A 16,086-nucleotide genomic window follows, 5' to 3' on the forward strand; every position below is an offset into this window, starting at 1 on the left:
CAAACTTATGACTTGTTAGTCTCAACTTTTCCTTCACACATGTTACAGAAGCTTGGGATTCAATCCGCCAAGCCATGATGGAAGGATTGGAAGTGGTGTCCTTGGACTCCTCTGTCCAATTACAAACCCAAGATGAGTTATCACTGGTTGGTTCCCCATTAGTCAATGGTCACCATTCTTAACCAATGTTTGCACTTGCAATCTTCTTAGAAAACCTCGAGACTTTGGTTTCTTACTATCAAGTCTGCTACCATGGAACCCAAGTTTACACATTTTTCTTGGTGCATTATTTTTCATGGGTTGCCTTTGGGTTTCAAACTTAGACATTAGGGGGTTCCTCACCCTAGATGCCCTTTTGTGGGCAACCAGAGATGTTTCTCCACATCTTCTAGTTTTTTATAAGAGCTCAACAACATTGGATCTAGATACATGATTTATTGGCCCTTTAGTCTAGAACCCTTTTCTTGGCATATGGTCTTGCTGGGTGATTCTCTCAGGCTTCCCTTCAAATTCTCACAGATTTGGCTTGCTTTCAGGATGGAAATTCTATTCACTTTATGGATTGATATAAAAAATTGTTTACTCACTTACAAATTTATGGATATAATTGTTTCAATGTACACTAAAGCATGTATTTGCAATGATGTGATAATGCAGATCCAAGTTCAAGCCAATAAAGTGGCTTTGAAGGTGGCCCACCTACAGGAGTTACATCATTATTGGGGTAATGCCCCTTGTACACTCGTCAAAGTGTCGTTGGATTCTTCCTCTGGATATCAGACTTTGCCCCATGGCCATCATTGTGGTTGTAGTTCCTCAGCTCGCCCTCCAGGAGGGAGGAGCTAAGTTGCTGATTCGGGTTCGGGGACGAGTTCGGGTTTGGGGTTCGGTTCGTGGGTTTCGGGCAATTTTTTTTTTCCCCATTTGGGTTCGTGGGTGGGTTCGTGAGTATATATATATATATATATATACACACACAGAAGAGAAACATGCATAGTTGCAAAACAAAATCATTTCACAATATGAACAATTGTTGCTTGATCATTGATCAATGCCAAATGCCAAAGGGTTTTGGGTCCCTTCAAAACATGATTTTACCTGAATCTAAAAACATTAAATACTCGCTCATTAATCTATCTTCATGATTGTAAAGAAAATTATACATTGAATTACTAAATTGCAAAACATAGACTAGTTCATCAAATAATACATTGAATTACTAAATTGCAAAACAAAGACTAGTTCATCAAATAATAAAGTTTGAAACATTATGATAGATGACAAGTGTTTAGTAGTTTATCAATAATCATAGTATCAAATGCCCTTTAAGGGTCAATTGGATCATCATAAAATGAGAGACCAATGGCTTCATCCCCAACTGCAATTATATCTAGAGCTTCATCATTGGAACCCAAACTGGTTCCACTAGTCCCATATGCTGCTATATCATCGTCCACCTTGACATAAGGGATTAGATGAGTGAAATGTTTTTTAAATTTTTATTAAGTTCCTTTGAGAGTTACAGAAGAAAACAATTTAAAAAACACACTCTTTAAAGTTGTTTTTAGCCCCGGGTTTGTTGTGGGTTCATCTGGGTTCGCTCCAGCAAGGACCTGGACGAATCCACAGTCAAAACTAAGGACCTTGCCCAGACCCGCAGCAAACCTGGGGGCGAATCCGGACCCATGCGGACCCGGACCCAAATCCGGGCAGCAAGGGACGAATCCGGCAACTTAGGGGAGGAAGGAGAGAAAGAGAAAGAGAAAGAAGACGGGTGGATCCTTTTAGACCCAACCCCTAGCCCCTTTGATGTATGGGGAAAATAGATGATTAGGATCCCCCCTTGGCTGGCACTGCTTTAGCCGCCTAATGTGGCTTTCTCTGGGTTTTTCCCTTCATTTTTTTCATAAAAAGTTAATTTTGTACTTTGTTTCCAGCCTTGGGACATATAACTCTCATGGGTTGATCTTGTATCGCTGACATTTTTTTGTGAATATGTACTTTAATTTTATAACTTCATAGAGAAGGCCTATTCATTAGAAAAATTGCAACACGAACCAAAACCATTGAATATTCAACATAGTAGCATTGTACATACCCATTAGTAACATTCAAAAATCAAAATTCAAATACCCATCCTAACAGCAGCATGGTTGTAGAATGGTGGAAGTGGAGGTACTCGGGTATTCAAAGTACCTAGTCTGAGGATGTTCCAGGAAAGAGTACTTTGAGGTTTGGAGGGCGGGTTGCGAGTTCTTGAGTTTCATTGCTTCAATGTCAAGGGAACACTACTGTAAAATTTATTTGAAGAAACACAAGTTGAATTCCTTGCTTTATCAAAAACCCATTCATAGTCAATCCTCAAAATAAGTTCAAGCTAGAATCATGCCCCTTTTGTCCCATGTAAGAATGTTCAAGTCTGGTATGGTTATATATTCCCTTACCTAAGCCTAATAGGATGTCATAACCTGAGGATTAAACAAGGTAATGAGACCTTGTGTCTAGACTCTATAGATGAGAGTAATTTCATTTATTAATATATTATTTATTCAAATCTAAAATCCTATTTGGTTTGCTACATTTACAATCTATGACTTGTTGACATTGTTTCTTTCACCTTATCTAGCATGCGCAATTAGTTTCTATTATTGCACACAATTTTTACTTTAGCCAAATGAATTAAACACATCCAAACGAGATAGCAATGACAAATAAAGGGATAAAAATCAAGCTAACATGTTTCTAATAAACTATGCAGTTAATTGATGAAGTTATTATTATTGTTGTAATAGGTAAGATATGATCCTAATCAGCTCATCATGATTAGCATGTAGGATCCCTTGCAATCAACTAGAATATTTATTGAACAGTGAAAATCAATGATCAAGCCATGAGGACTGCATAACAATAACAATGTAGTGATCCTCCTATTGGCAGAACGCTTATTATAGAATATTTGAATCATTAGAAGCCATCTATAAGTCTAATTGTAATGTTATAATTCCAGCAGCACTCTTGTAAAAAAAGTCAGTTGCAAGCAAATACATCCATTTTGATCCATAAGCATAAAATATTATCAATAATTCCAAATGTGCCATTCTATTATCATTTAAGGCTATTTTCTGTAACATATATTTTATTTGCTAATTGGTAATCACACTCATTCACCATCCCTTAGCCTTTGGAGGAAATTGCAATACCATTGGTTTGATTATTAATACCAAGTGATTAATATTTCATTCAACTGGGAACAGCACCCAGCCTTTTGTCTTTTCTCACCAACCTTAACATAACCACAAAGAATGTTGACCTAGCACTATCAAATATGAACTTGTGTTGTTATCATTATGGTCGCTCCACCATTTGGACGTGTTCTTTCTTATGGTTACATTAGCCAATTACTAGCAATTAATAAAATATTAACTATGGATATTATTTTCGCCATGTACTTGAAAGGAAACACTATCATTAGGGAAGACATTTAGATCTACATTGAAAGTAAAGATTGCACTAGTTTCAATAGGATCTTGAAATCTCAATTTTACATATTGGAAAATTTTCCAAAAAATATTTGCTAATGTAAAAATTTCTGATATTTTAGAATTACCAAGATGTACATGTGCTAAAAACACAGCTTTTCATCTTCCTCATAATCACTCTTCGAAAAAAAAATTTTGAAGATAAAAGATTACTAGCAATTCTATAAATATTCTCCAACCATTCTTAAAAATGTAAAGTATTTTTCATTCCTTCAATCTTTATTCTTAACCAATATAAAATTGCAATTGATAATAAAAAAGAGAATAAGGTTTCCTCTGAACCTAATGTCAACTTATATTGATAGATGATTTGTTATAATAAGTTCAGATGAATTTTCCTCAGAGACAATAAGATACAGATAATATGGAAGTGCAGACTGCTGTATACTGTCTAGAGTATTATGATAAAAAATAAATGAATTTGCTAAAGAAAGAAAAGTGCACCATCTATTCATTCAAAATTTTGCATTCTTGCCACAATTCAAATCATCTGTTTATATCGGAAATCAGAAAAGCTTAAAAATAGTAAACCTGATTTGGAACTCGTGGATTCTCAAGGAATGAATACTCTCGAAAATCAATGTTTGGACCAAAATCATTTTCTGGTAAGCTTGACAGCATAATATTTACCTGCAACATTGAATACTTGAAATTGAGTGATATAAAGCATAAAATTCTTCTTCATGCTCAAAAAGGAATATATTTATATGCATATAAATCAAAAACTTTGAAAATAAATGAAATTTGACCTTTAAAAGAATGTATTGAACCAGCTAAATTTGAGAAAACTTAAATTTATGAAGATATAAAGAAGAATTTTACATACCAAAGTTACATAAGGACCTATCCCCCACAAAAAAATGGGTTGTTTCAACGAGGGGGATGTTACTGAGACTCAACGACTACAATACATAATCTAACCACCCCATCACCACCACCTTTAGGTACATTCATACAATCAGGGACATCTCAGGTTTGAGCTCCTTTACAAGTTGTGTTGGGGTGCCACCACAACAAGGCTGGGGAGTACATAGGTGTTCCTTGACTGTTCTACAAATGCCAGGGAATCCCCAAACTTGCCCAAATTGCTCTCTATAATGATAACAATTTGATTTGTGTCAAAGCTTTGAACATTTTTATTTGTTGTTTGTAGACACCCATACCCTCTTAGGCCTAACATAACAAAAGATAGATTCCATATCTATTAGTTTCCCATTTCTACGTGCAACAAAAGATTGCAGCCAAGTTGCAAAGACAAACCAGCAGCATTTGAACGTGCAGTTGAAAAAAAACAGCATTGGTTAGCACAAGTGGCAAGGAGTGAGATAGCAATTGGGAAGACAAGTGGAAGAGGTATGTTAATCTTCCAATTTTTTTGTATTTAATATTTTTTTTTCAAAATTTCAAGGATGCAATTTGATTTTATTTTCCTCTATTTTCAGATTACAATTTCCACTTGCAAATTGTATAACAAAACAAAACAAAATGAGAAACAATAGTGAGTGTAGTGAGGATGGTGACATGCAAGAAACAAATAAATAACAAAAATGTGAGAGTTACAAGTTCACTTGGGGGTTCATTAGGGTGTGGGAGTACTATAGGTGAAGGATAGAAGCCACAAATCCATTTGATTACCTTTTTGAAGTTTTAAAATCTTACGTACAAGGTCTCTTTAATTCCAAAAAACCTCTTCTTCAATTTGTGACAGCCCTAAAAAAAAACAGAGTTAGGAGGTACCAAAGTGTGCTGTCACACTTGTAAAAGTAATTTTAGAGGGAGCTACACAAGAGTGTATTGTCATCTAGTGGGCTATAAAGAAAAATGAAGGGATGTTCCTGAAACTTAGAAACTTCAAGAAGCCTTTCCCTTGGCTGTCCCATAAAATTAATGTTTAAGTTTTGATAATTTGTTTGATTTTCACTCTCATGTGAACTCTAAAATTATTTAATACAAATGTTATATGTTAAGGTTCTATAATTCATAGAAGCATACTTTATCCATGTTTTGATATGAATATTTAATATTTCCTTATATATTTTAAATTTTCCCTATTTTTTATATAGCTGTTACCACTGTCATCCCCTGCCATCCCATGCTCCGAGATTTAAAAAACCATCGCGGAAACCCTTTTCCCCATCCCCTCATCCTGGAAACCTAGGGCACCATAGGTCACATGCCACCCCTTTTACTAACCAATTTTTCACACTTCTTCAGATATTAGATGATAAGTACTTTGTTGAATAGTTTATTTACTTCCATGAAGAGGTCTCCTGGTTTATAAAATTTAATGAAGTATGGTAGGAAGAGCTTACTGTCTCATGCTCATGAATTAATATTAGCAAATCAAATTTGAAATTCATTTCCAAGGCAGGAAGCAATGAGAAGATCTGTAACAACAGATGTCAAATTAATTTTCTAAACAAGTAAAGGTCATTACAGCAAGTACAGAAAAATGGATTATACAAAATGCTAACCTCAGAGGGCGAAGAAATCTCAGACCCTGTATAAGCATATCATAAACCATAACTGATGCTTTTATGCACACAAATTGCCTCAAATATTTAAGTCCTTACTTAAATATTATTTACCAATTTGTAATTAATGAACCCAAATTGATGTGTTAAATTTTAATAATACATACACTTGTTTGATCAAATTGATAGATAAGATATATGAAATATATTATTAATTATTATTGCTTATTAATAATCAATATCGATCAAAATCTTAATAGAAAATAATATCAATCCATTAATATGTATGAAACTATGTCAATAATCATGTGTGTGTGTGTGTGTATTAAATACAATTAAAAACAAATAGTACATCATTACCGATGATAAGTTATAGTTGGCATCAATAATAAATGGAAACTAATAAATGTTAGCTCCGAGTGATGAAGATGGGAGGTTGTGTCGAGTCTATAACATATTAATAATGTATTGGAAAGTGGGGATGATTAGGCAGTTCTTGGAGTATATATGGGGATATGTGATAAAAGTAGAAGAGAGATAAAAAAGTAAAAGGAGAGGCTAAGAAAATGTAAGACAAAACTTCAGTTGCAATGCAAGACATAAGCCAAATATAAAGCGGACAACATAAATAGGGTGTTATACGATAACTGACAAGGAACATTTAAATTAAAAAAAGGTACAAGCTATGTGATCAAAAGACATGTCATCATCATTGGACGCAAACCACAAAGGTATGTTTTCAGTGCCCTTTTTATTATTAAGTTGCTATATAATATATTAAATGGGATAGGCGAAAGAAGAAGGTAAGGTGAGTCAAAGCCTTGGAAAACATGTGAGTATGAAGCATACCGTGGAAGGTGGAAACTAGTCACTGGTCCACACCCCATGCATCAACTGAGGTATTAAAGTACTACGGACCCCATTCAGTAAGGAATGCATGTAATTCATTTCTACTAACAAAAGGGAAGTGCTTATAAGATATATGGTGTCATGTCCCCAAATTTTAATTAATGTTCTTGAAAATTTTGGAAATTTCCTGAACGGTTTCAGAGATGCTCCCGTGCTGCGTGGCCTCAATTACCCGTGTTGCATGGCCACTTTCCCGAATGGTTTTGGAGATGCTCCCAATGGTTTCTACTTTGATACCATTGTAATGTTTCCAAGTACAGAGGACTGGGTAACTGGCGGGGATGAAGCTTGAATAATCCATACACGAATGAAAAGATCAATCGTACAATGCATTAGGGTCCGTACAATGGAGGAAAGTGGAGAAAGTACAGAGTTGCTGTCAAGAAGTCCGTACAGTGCCGAAGCAAAGCGCAGGAGAGGCCGTACAGTATCCCCAAGAGGGTCGTACGGTGAAGAAGCAGGAGCCATATGGTGGGTGTGTCAAGGTGACTCCCATACGGTAGAAATCAAAAGGCCGTACAGTGAAGGTATGTTTCAGGTCGTACGGTGGAATTAGTAGGCCAGTAGGAAAGTTTGGAGGAGGGACAATCGTCAATGAGTATTTGTGTCCTAAGTGATACAACCACAACAATGACAGCGATTTTGCTCATACAAAAATAACAACAAATTTAGATGAACTCCAGACAATAATAGACTTCAATACAAATAATCCTTCAATTAATATTTGCCAAAGACGATGCTCCGATTAGCCAGATTCGAGCAAAGTAATACATGCAACAATGGAATAGGGTGAGGGTTGAATCCCACCAAAATCGCATGAGCCAAATAGGAAAGATCTTTCACTTCCGAAATGGTGAATGATCCAGAACTCGAACAGGAATTCGTAGTACATAGAAAATAATCCAAAAGCATACCCAAATACTACCTACAAGCCGTGCTTAAATACCTGAAAGGAAACTTTCCGAAGGTGTACAAAGATAGCCGACAGTGACACAAACTACGAAAACAAAAAAAAAGCGTCCAAGATATATTAAATCAATCAGAACCACAAATACAAATATTAACTTGGGCCCCATCTTAATTAAAGTAACTAATTAGAAGGTCCTTATATTATTTAAATTCTAGGACTAGTTAATTAATTAATTTAATTTAATTATTACATTAAAATTTAGGGACATGACAAATCCTTGCTACCCAATGATTGCTTGACCTCAAGCAATCTGTCATCTGATGAAACATCAATAGCTCCAGGGTCCCAAATCAAACATGTGGGCGAAATGTGTGAATTGTTATCAAACCTCCCTTGCACCACACTATCATTAAGCATCTGTTGCGCCACTCTGATATAAACATTAGTGTAGCCTTCACCAAGATCCCACTGACACAAATTGATGAAATCTTTCATGTCATTATGTTCAAAACTCTCTTTGGGTATGGTCATGCACATAGACGCTAATGCTGGCACAAACTTACTGACACAACCACAACGATCACTATTATATTCCTGATGGATGAAACCTTGACGAAGAGAGCTTCAGTGGTGTGAATGTCGACGAAGGGGGCCTTGACTGTGAGAACCTTGGCGACAAGGGCTTCGGCGAAGGGTGCCGCGATGATGGAAGCCTGAGCAAAAAGTACCTCAATAAAGGGAATCTTGGCAGAAAAAACCTCAATGGAGAGTACCTCAACGACAAACAAAATTTTAGTTGCAGATAAAACCTAAATGACATGTAGAACCTTGGTTGAAGCCTCGATGATGGATAGAGCCTTGACAGCGAGCAATGTCTCAATGGTAGCAAATGTAGCTATTGCGACCGATGTAGCCACAATGACGGACACACAATGATGATGGAGACAGCCATGACATCGTCGACAGATACAACAGCGATGGATACACCCTTGACGACGGATACAGACTTGACATTGGTGACAGACACAATGACGTTGACAGACGCAACTACGGTGACGAACATGATGATGGACTTGGCAATAGACACAGCTACACTGATGACAATGGAGATGACAATGATTGCGGTGTCAGACATGGCAACAGACAGGCGATGGTGATGACAACGGACACAATGATGATTATGGATATGGTGACGGTGACAACAAAGGACACAATGATGGTGACGGACACGAACTCGATGATGAACACGGACTCAATGTCGATGACGGACACAACGGTGACGAATACGAACTCAACAAGGGACACAAACTCGGCGTCGGTAATGGACACAACGGTAATGGGAACGAACTGGACGTTGGTGACAGACACGACAAGGTGACGAACATGAACTCGATGATGGACACAAACTCGGCATTGGTAATGGATATGACGGTGTCGGACACAAACTCGATGACGGACACGTACTTGGCATCGATGACGGACATGACGGTGATGGACACGACAGTGACAAACACAACGACAGTGATGGACACCAACTTGACGACGAACATGGACATGACAATGAACACGGACACGGACTCAGTGTCAATGATGGACACAATGGTGTCGGACACAAACTTGATGACAGACATGGACCTTAGCAACAGACACCACTTCTATGATGGACACAACTTCGACAACTGATAGAGCTTCCTCAACGAATAGTGCGTTGTGACAGGCACAACCTCGAGCACAACATGATCCGTCCATGTCTTCACAAGATCCATGCAAGCAACCTCTTCCTTTTTTTGGTATTCTGCCCATGTTGGTGTAGTAGAAAGAGATTTAGCAAATCCTCCTGGAGTGGCCCTGTAATCATGTCTTCATTCTCCTCATGTAAAGCATCACCCTTATCATTATCATCCATTTTTTCCCACTTGTGCAAATGAGATATTAGTTTTTCTTCACAATGCTTGAAAACATTACTGACCAATCTATATGTTGCTATAGAGGGGATACAATCTAGATTACGAATAACTCATAACATAGATGTGACAGGTTGGGATATCTCATCCATCTCTTCAATGCACGAAATCATAAGACTCTCCATAGCAACTGGAATCTTAGTATCATGATCTTCCTTGATGGTGACCAAGAATTGATGAAACATATCATGGACCAAATTTTGCAATTTGAGATCTAAGAGAAGATTACTTACTTTGACATTTGCACAATTCTCCAATATTGTAGATCTCCTACCAAAAGGGTCACTACTGAAGTCATCAAGACTCTGAAAGCTGTCAACTATCAATTGCAATATCTCTATCATGGTGTTATCGTCATACGGTGCTTTAGGAGCCGAAATTCTCAAGACCTCGATGAGACATGCTGCAACTGCCAATCTTTTATCCTTGTCATGGTGTCTCAAAACCCTGGGTTGACTTAAGGCATCCTTAGTTGGCGAGAGGATTCTCTGTATAAATCTTGAAGGTAATTGGTCCACCTGACACAAACATACTTCCAATATATCTAATGGAAGATCAACACCCTCACTGAGCTCTTTGCCAATCCTTTGTGGTGCCTTCAACTACCACTCTCCATCGTTGTTCGGGGCCATAGTGTGATCCAAGTACCAAAGTCTCTCAATCATCCCAATAGGTTGGCAAGATCACCAGTTTTGATACCATTGTAATGTTCCCGAACGGTTTCGGTAATGTTCTCGGAAGTTTTGAGAATTTCTCGAACGGTTTCGGAGATGCTCCTGTGTTGCACGGTCATAGCCCATGTTGTGCGGCCTAAGTTAACTGTGTTGCACGACCACTTTCCTAAACGGTTTCGAGGATGCTCCCGATGGCTTCTGCTCTGATACCATTGTAACGTTCCCAAGTACAAAGGACTGGGTAACTGGTGGGGATGAAGCTTGAATAATCCCTACACGAATGAAAAGATCAGCCGTACGATGCAATGGGGTCCGTATGGTGGAGGAAAGTGGAGAAAGTATGGAGTTGCTGTCGAGAAGTCCGTATGGTGCCGGAGCAAGGTGCAGGAGAGGCCGTACGGTATCCAGAAGAGGGTCGTATGGTGAAGAAGCAGGAGCCGTACGGTGGGTGTGTCAAGGTGACTCCCATATGGTAGAAATCAAAAGGTCGTACGGTAGAGATCAAAGGCCATACGGTGAAGATATGTTTCAAGCCATATAGTGGAATTAGCAGGTCGTACAGTACAAATGAAGGGCAGTACAGAAGTTTGGAGGAGGGACAATTGTCAGTGAGTATTCGTGTCGAAAGTGATACAACCACAACAATTACGGCGATTTTGCTTGTACAAAAATAACAACAAATTTAGATGAACTCTAGACAATAATAGAGACTTGAATACAAATAATCCTTCAATTAATATTTGTCAAAGATGATGCTCCGATTTGCCAGATCTGAGCGAAGTAATACATGCAACAACGGAATAGGGTGAGGGTTGAATCCCACCGAAACCGCACGAGCCAAATAGGGAAGATCTTTCACTTCCAAAATGGCGAATGATCCAGAACTCCAACTAGAATTCGTAGTACATAGACAATAATCCAAAAGCATACCCAAAAACTACCTAGAAGTTGTGCTTAAATACCCAACAGGAAACTTTCCAAGGGTGTACAAAGATAGCCGATGGCAACACAAACTACGGAAACAAAATAAAAATGGGTCCGAGATATATTAAATCAATCGGAACCACAAATACAAATATTAACTTGGGCCCCATCTTAATTAACTAAAGTAACTAATTAAAGGTCCTTATATTATTTAAATTCTGGGACCAGTTAATTAATTAATTAAATTTAATTATTACATTAAAATTTGAGGACATGACATATGGATAGATACTATAAATTGCTCTATGAAAGAAGATATTTTAAAAGCATCAAGCTCACTAAGCACATTTATTATTATAAAGAAACTTACAGAAATTAATAATAATAAAGCTATTTTGTAATATGTCAATATTAATGTCATGGTAAATTTAGAAGATAACATTATTAAAAAATTGGATAGGTTCATAAAAAATGTGTCAAAGCTCGTAATGGGTAGGGAGTTTGCACCAAGGAAAGAGTAATTCAATCATGTTGAGGCATTTGAGTCCCAAAATGGGTGAGAACCATGAGGAAGCCTTGGGTAATTGTTTCTTTCTTCGAGCCACGGTAATTGTTATAAACCATGTTGGCTCTCAAACAATCTAAGCTGAAGAATTGATTTCTTTTTTTAATTTTTGATGCTTTGCGATTTTTGATACAACAATATAGCAGCAAAATAGAAGATATTGCGATTATAATTTCAACTCAAATATTTGAATATTACATAAGAAATATACAGCTGAAAATTCTAGATTTTAATATCAACTTAGATACTGAGTATTTTCACAAAATACCAACAACCCAGTTCATAAAATATCCCTTATTATCAAAATCCACAATACCCAAAAAAAATAGAAGCTACAATCCATGAACTTACACGTAACACATGCCTTGAAACCCTCCGAAATGAAGACTATCAGTAACAAAAGAATACTTCAACAAACAAATGCTGCTGCAAATATGAAGAATGTTGCTCCCAAAGTGTAGATAGAAAATAACGGCCAGCAGCAGATATAAATGGACGCTCAACCAACTCCAAATTAACCAGCACACAATTTGATATAACAATTCCAGTGAATCCCTTCACAAATTCCAGAACAACCCCCAACAACAAGAAAAATTTAAACATCTCCTTAGCAACAATTAATACAGTAGGAGAAATGACAAATTGTATACCTCAATACAATTTGCCAAAAAATCTTGAAATAATTCTCAGAATTGAATCTACAATACTTCAGTTGTAGATCCCAAACCCTTATACTTCAGCAAGGGCACAATAAATCAAAACTTCAGGAAAACATCACAAAGAAAACAAATTGAAGTAAGATAATCAAATGATCAAATACTTTTCTCATCAAATGGGCTCATATTTGTAATCTCTAAGTGGCACAAGTTTTCCAAATAAACTCCATAGCATTAAAATATTATGAAGTGTCATTATAATATAATTTATTAATTGGTTTTGACTCCCAAAAATGATCTTTTCCACCATAACATAATATTCTCACACATGAGGCCACTATTTCTTGTGCCCACAATTTAAAACATTTTGACCCAGTTCCAACGAGCTATGATACTGAGGTGACCAACATACAACAACAAAAATAGCAACCTCAACATATTTAGATGAATAATAATAAATTAATAATTCACCCATCTTGTGAGAACAACCATAGAAGTATCAGAATCAAGATCTAACAATATCAAAGTGATCCTCATGAAAAAAGATGATGAATGTACCTAGCGGGGTGACTTACTATAAATAGATGCCCCCTCCAAGATTCTTGGAGCCTGAACTAGAAGCCCAAAATAAAAACTGAGAGCATCACTCAACTCCTCTATCTCAACTGAGCTCATTAGAACCAACAGATGACTTAAGTCCCTCAAACAAAGCCAAAACACACCATAGGCTACTAGAAAGCCTATAACCCCACAACTGAGACCCTCAAATCCCACTACCAGCTTACAAGGGTCACGATGGTGAACTAACCAACCCAACTATAGGAACCTACTAAAAATGGGGACATTATAGTAATTCTACCATCTATTTCTGCCCTTTGAAAGAGTCGCAACTGTTCATCCTTGATAGTTATTCCCTTTAATGGATTCATGAGCAATGGTTGAATGATTGCTGATTTGACGTATTGGTCAATGCTGATTGATAAGTGATGATTGAATCATTGGAATGATCTTTCCTTTGTGTCATTTTAGTGGAAGAGTCACCACTCTTCACAAGAATGAAGTCACCACCCTTCATTTATGTGACAAGTGGCTAATTTTAAACGTTCACAGGAACATTTGAAAGTGCATTGAATGATTCTATTAAGTTTCTTAAGTATTTTGGAAAAAGGCAACTTTGGTGGTTATAAGCATTTCCTCAAGGCCACTTAAGGTCTCGACTCCTTGAGTGATCTGAGGGGGATCTTATTCTTTTTTAGTACCTATAAGTTTGTGCAATATCTGTTTTGTATCAGTTCTAGCAGACTAAACTTCCCTCATGCCTTATGAAATTGAACCAGACAAATAGAAAGTGATTTATATAAGAATGACATTTTGTGGAGAAAATACTGAAGTTGCAGAGTGCCATACTAATAAATGCATACAAAATTGGAAATGGCACAAATGCAGTGTTTAAATCAAAGCAAAACCACACAACAACAAGATTTGGGGTTTAGTTAGAGATATTGATGTCAAGCCAGATAAACATAATGCTGAAGGAACATGTAATCCTATGAGCAGGACACTTCAAAATTTACACCTCTAAAAAGATTGCAGTTCTAAATGTCAATTGACCCCATCAAGTCAAGTTTGAGTCCAAGATAAAGATTTATCTGACATCAAAAAATTCAAAATAGCTTCATCTCATTTTCATTTGCTCAGTTTACTCTGACTAGTTTAGGAAAATAAATCAGATTTATTGACATTATTAACAAATCTCATAAGTGCACAAGGGGTAAGAACTTCAGATCCCTGTTATTTAGGCATCTTCAAAGCCGTTTAGAAGTGTTTTGGAGAGAATAAAACAATTTTTTGAATTGATAAGTAGGAGATAATTTCCACAGCTAGTCAAATTGTGATATGAATATCAGGATTTAACTGTGTGATATGGGTCATCGAGTTTGACTCAAAATCACACAGTTAAATCCTGATATTCATATCACAATTTTTTGAATGTTGGCTAGGGCATACCAAGGCTTAAAAGGACACATTAGGTCCTTGTATAAGCTTGTTTCAACTAGACTGGCCTATACAAGCATTCTAGTGATCTTTCAATCTTTTCAATATATAGTAGCCCCCTGGCATGAATTGTTTAGATTTTAGTGCTTTGAGTAGTAGAATGATCACACTTACAGGACAGTGATCAAGAAGAAACGATTCTGGTTAGGAATGTTAGGGTGAAATAATCTGTTTAAACAGACCTAACTAGATTATTTTCCCACAAAAAAGATATATTAAAAAAAGAATCCACAGATTAAACTACTTAGTGTCATTATTCACAGAGATAAACCTATTTTACTTAAAATAATACCTCAAACACATGATCCATAGGACACAAAAAAGGCTGTCGTGTTAGAGTTCCTGGTAATATCCCTGGATGTCCATACCACATTCTGTCAAACCTGCACCATAGTGGAGGCATAATCTGCACAGAAGATATCAGGTCAGAAGAGTGGAAACAATTATAAGAAATTATGAATATGAATTAGTCATTCTTGAACAAGAAATAGATGTTACATCAATAAAAGTGTACAACACAGTAAAAAATACAGCCACTAGGAAACCAAACTATACCAATGTTCTCTTCAGTATATATGCAACAGCAAGTGCACTCCGTATTTGCTTTAACTGTGACATGACAATAATAAAAATGGATAAAAATTGAAGGACCAAATGTCTTGAAAATTTCAATAGAAACTGTTGGAAAAAGAAATTCTGAAAAGAACTGATATATTTTACGGCTCAACTACTATCAAAAATGTATTACGTACTTGATAGTTGACCAGAGCAAAATGTGATTCAACTGTATGTTCTCCTCCAGTCAGTAACTCCTTGGGAATAGAAGGATTAAATGACAAGAAACCCCCTGGAAATAAGAAGAGATTAAAAGTTTCAGGAACAACTGACAAAAGAATAAATTAGGAGTTTCAAATGTGCACCTCCTTTGGAACCAAGATCTCACTATTAAATTATGCTGTTGTACAGATCAATTTAAAATTTCCATTGTAATATTTAATGCTTGTCTCTATTGCCCAGATTTGTACACATAAAATTACTAAATGCTTTCATTACAAACATAACTGGACAGAAGCAAGCACATCCAGTGTATTGGGTCAACCAAGAATAGGTGCACCCTATTTGACACTGGAAACTTCAATAGACCAAAAATAAATTTTCTGGAATTCATCATAGCACACAAAGCTCCAAAACAATGTTTTCATTCTGAATATGAAATGTTACATAATCAGAAGCATATTTATATTAAATGCTACAAAAAATATGAAACCGGAGAGAGGTTAAGCTCTACTTCAGATGAAAATACAAACTCTTATGACACCGAAAATGAATCAGACATATCAATAAGCTAAAATCGAAGAAAACTTGTGACATACACCTATACATCTTTCTAAATTGACCATGAGTTTTACAGACTAT

General features: G+C 36.5%; 1 protein-coding gene across 2 annotated transcripts in view; it reads right to left on the bottom strand.

Annotated features, from left to right (window-relative positions):
- XEG113 (xyloglucanase 113) overlaps positions 1–16,086 on the bottom strand; it is a 146,511-nt gene that overhangs the window by 18,622 nt on the left and 111,803 nt on the right. For both annotated transcript variants that reach the window (XM_089814912.1, XM_089814911.1), the window contains exons 7-10: positions 15,423–15,517; positions 15,226–15,279; positions 14,963–15,076; positions 4,071–4,169 (exon numbers count right to left, since the gene is read on the bottom strand). In XM_089814912.1, the coding sequence (XP_089671038.1) occupies positions 4,071–4,169; positions 14,963–15,076; positions 15,226–15,279; positions 15,423–15,517 (362 nt within the window). The remainder of the gene's footprint in view (positions 1–4,070; positions 4,170–14,962; positions 15,077–15,225; positions 15,280–15,422; positions 15,518–16,086) is intronic.

This window comes from Cupressus sempervirens, chromosome 2 (genome assembly GCF_028749045.1).
Source record: "Cupressus sempervirens isolate cs-2001-9-10 chromosome 2, ASM2874904v1, whole genome shotgun sequence".
In the NCBI taxonomy this organism is placed as follows: domain Eukaryota; kingdom Viridiplantae; phylum Streptophyta; class Pinopsida; order Cupressales; family Cupressaceae; genus Cupressus; species Cupressus sempervirens.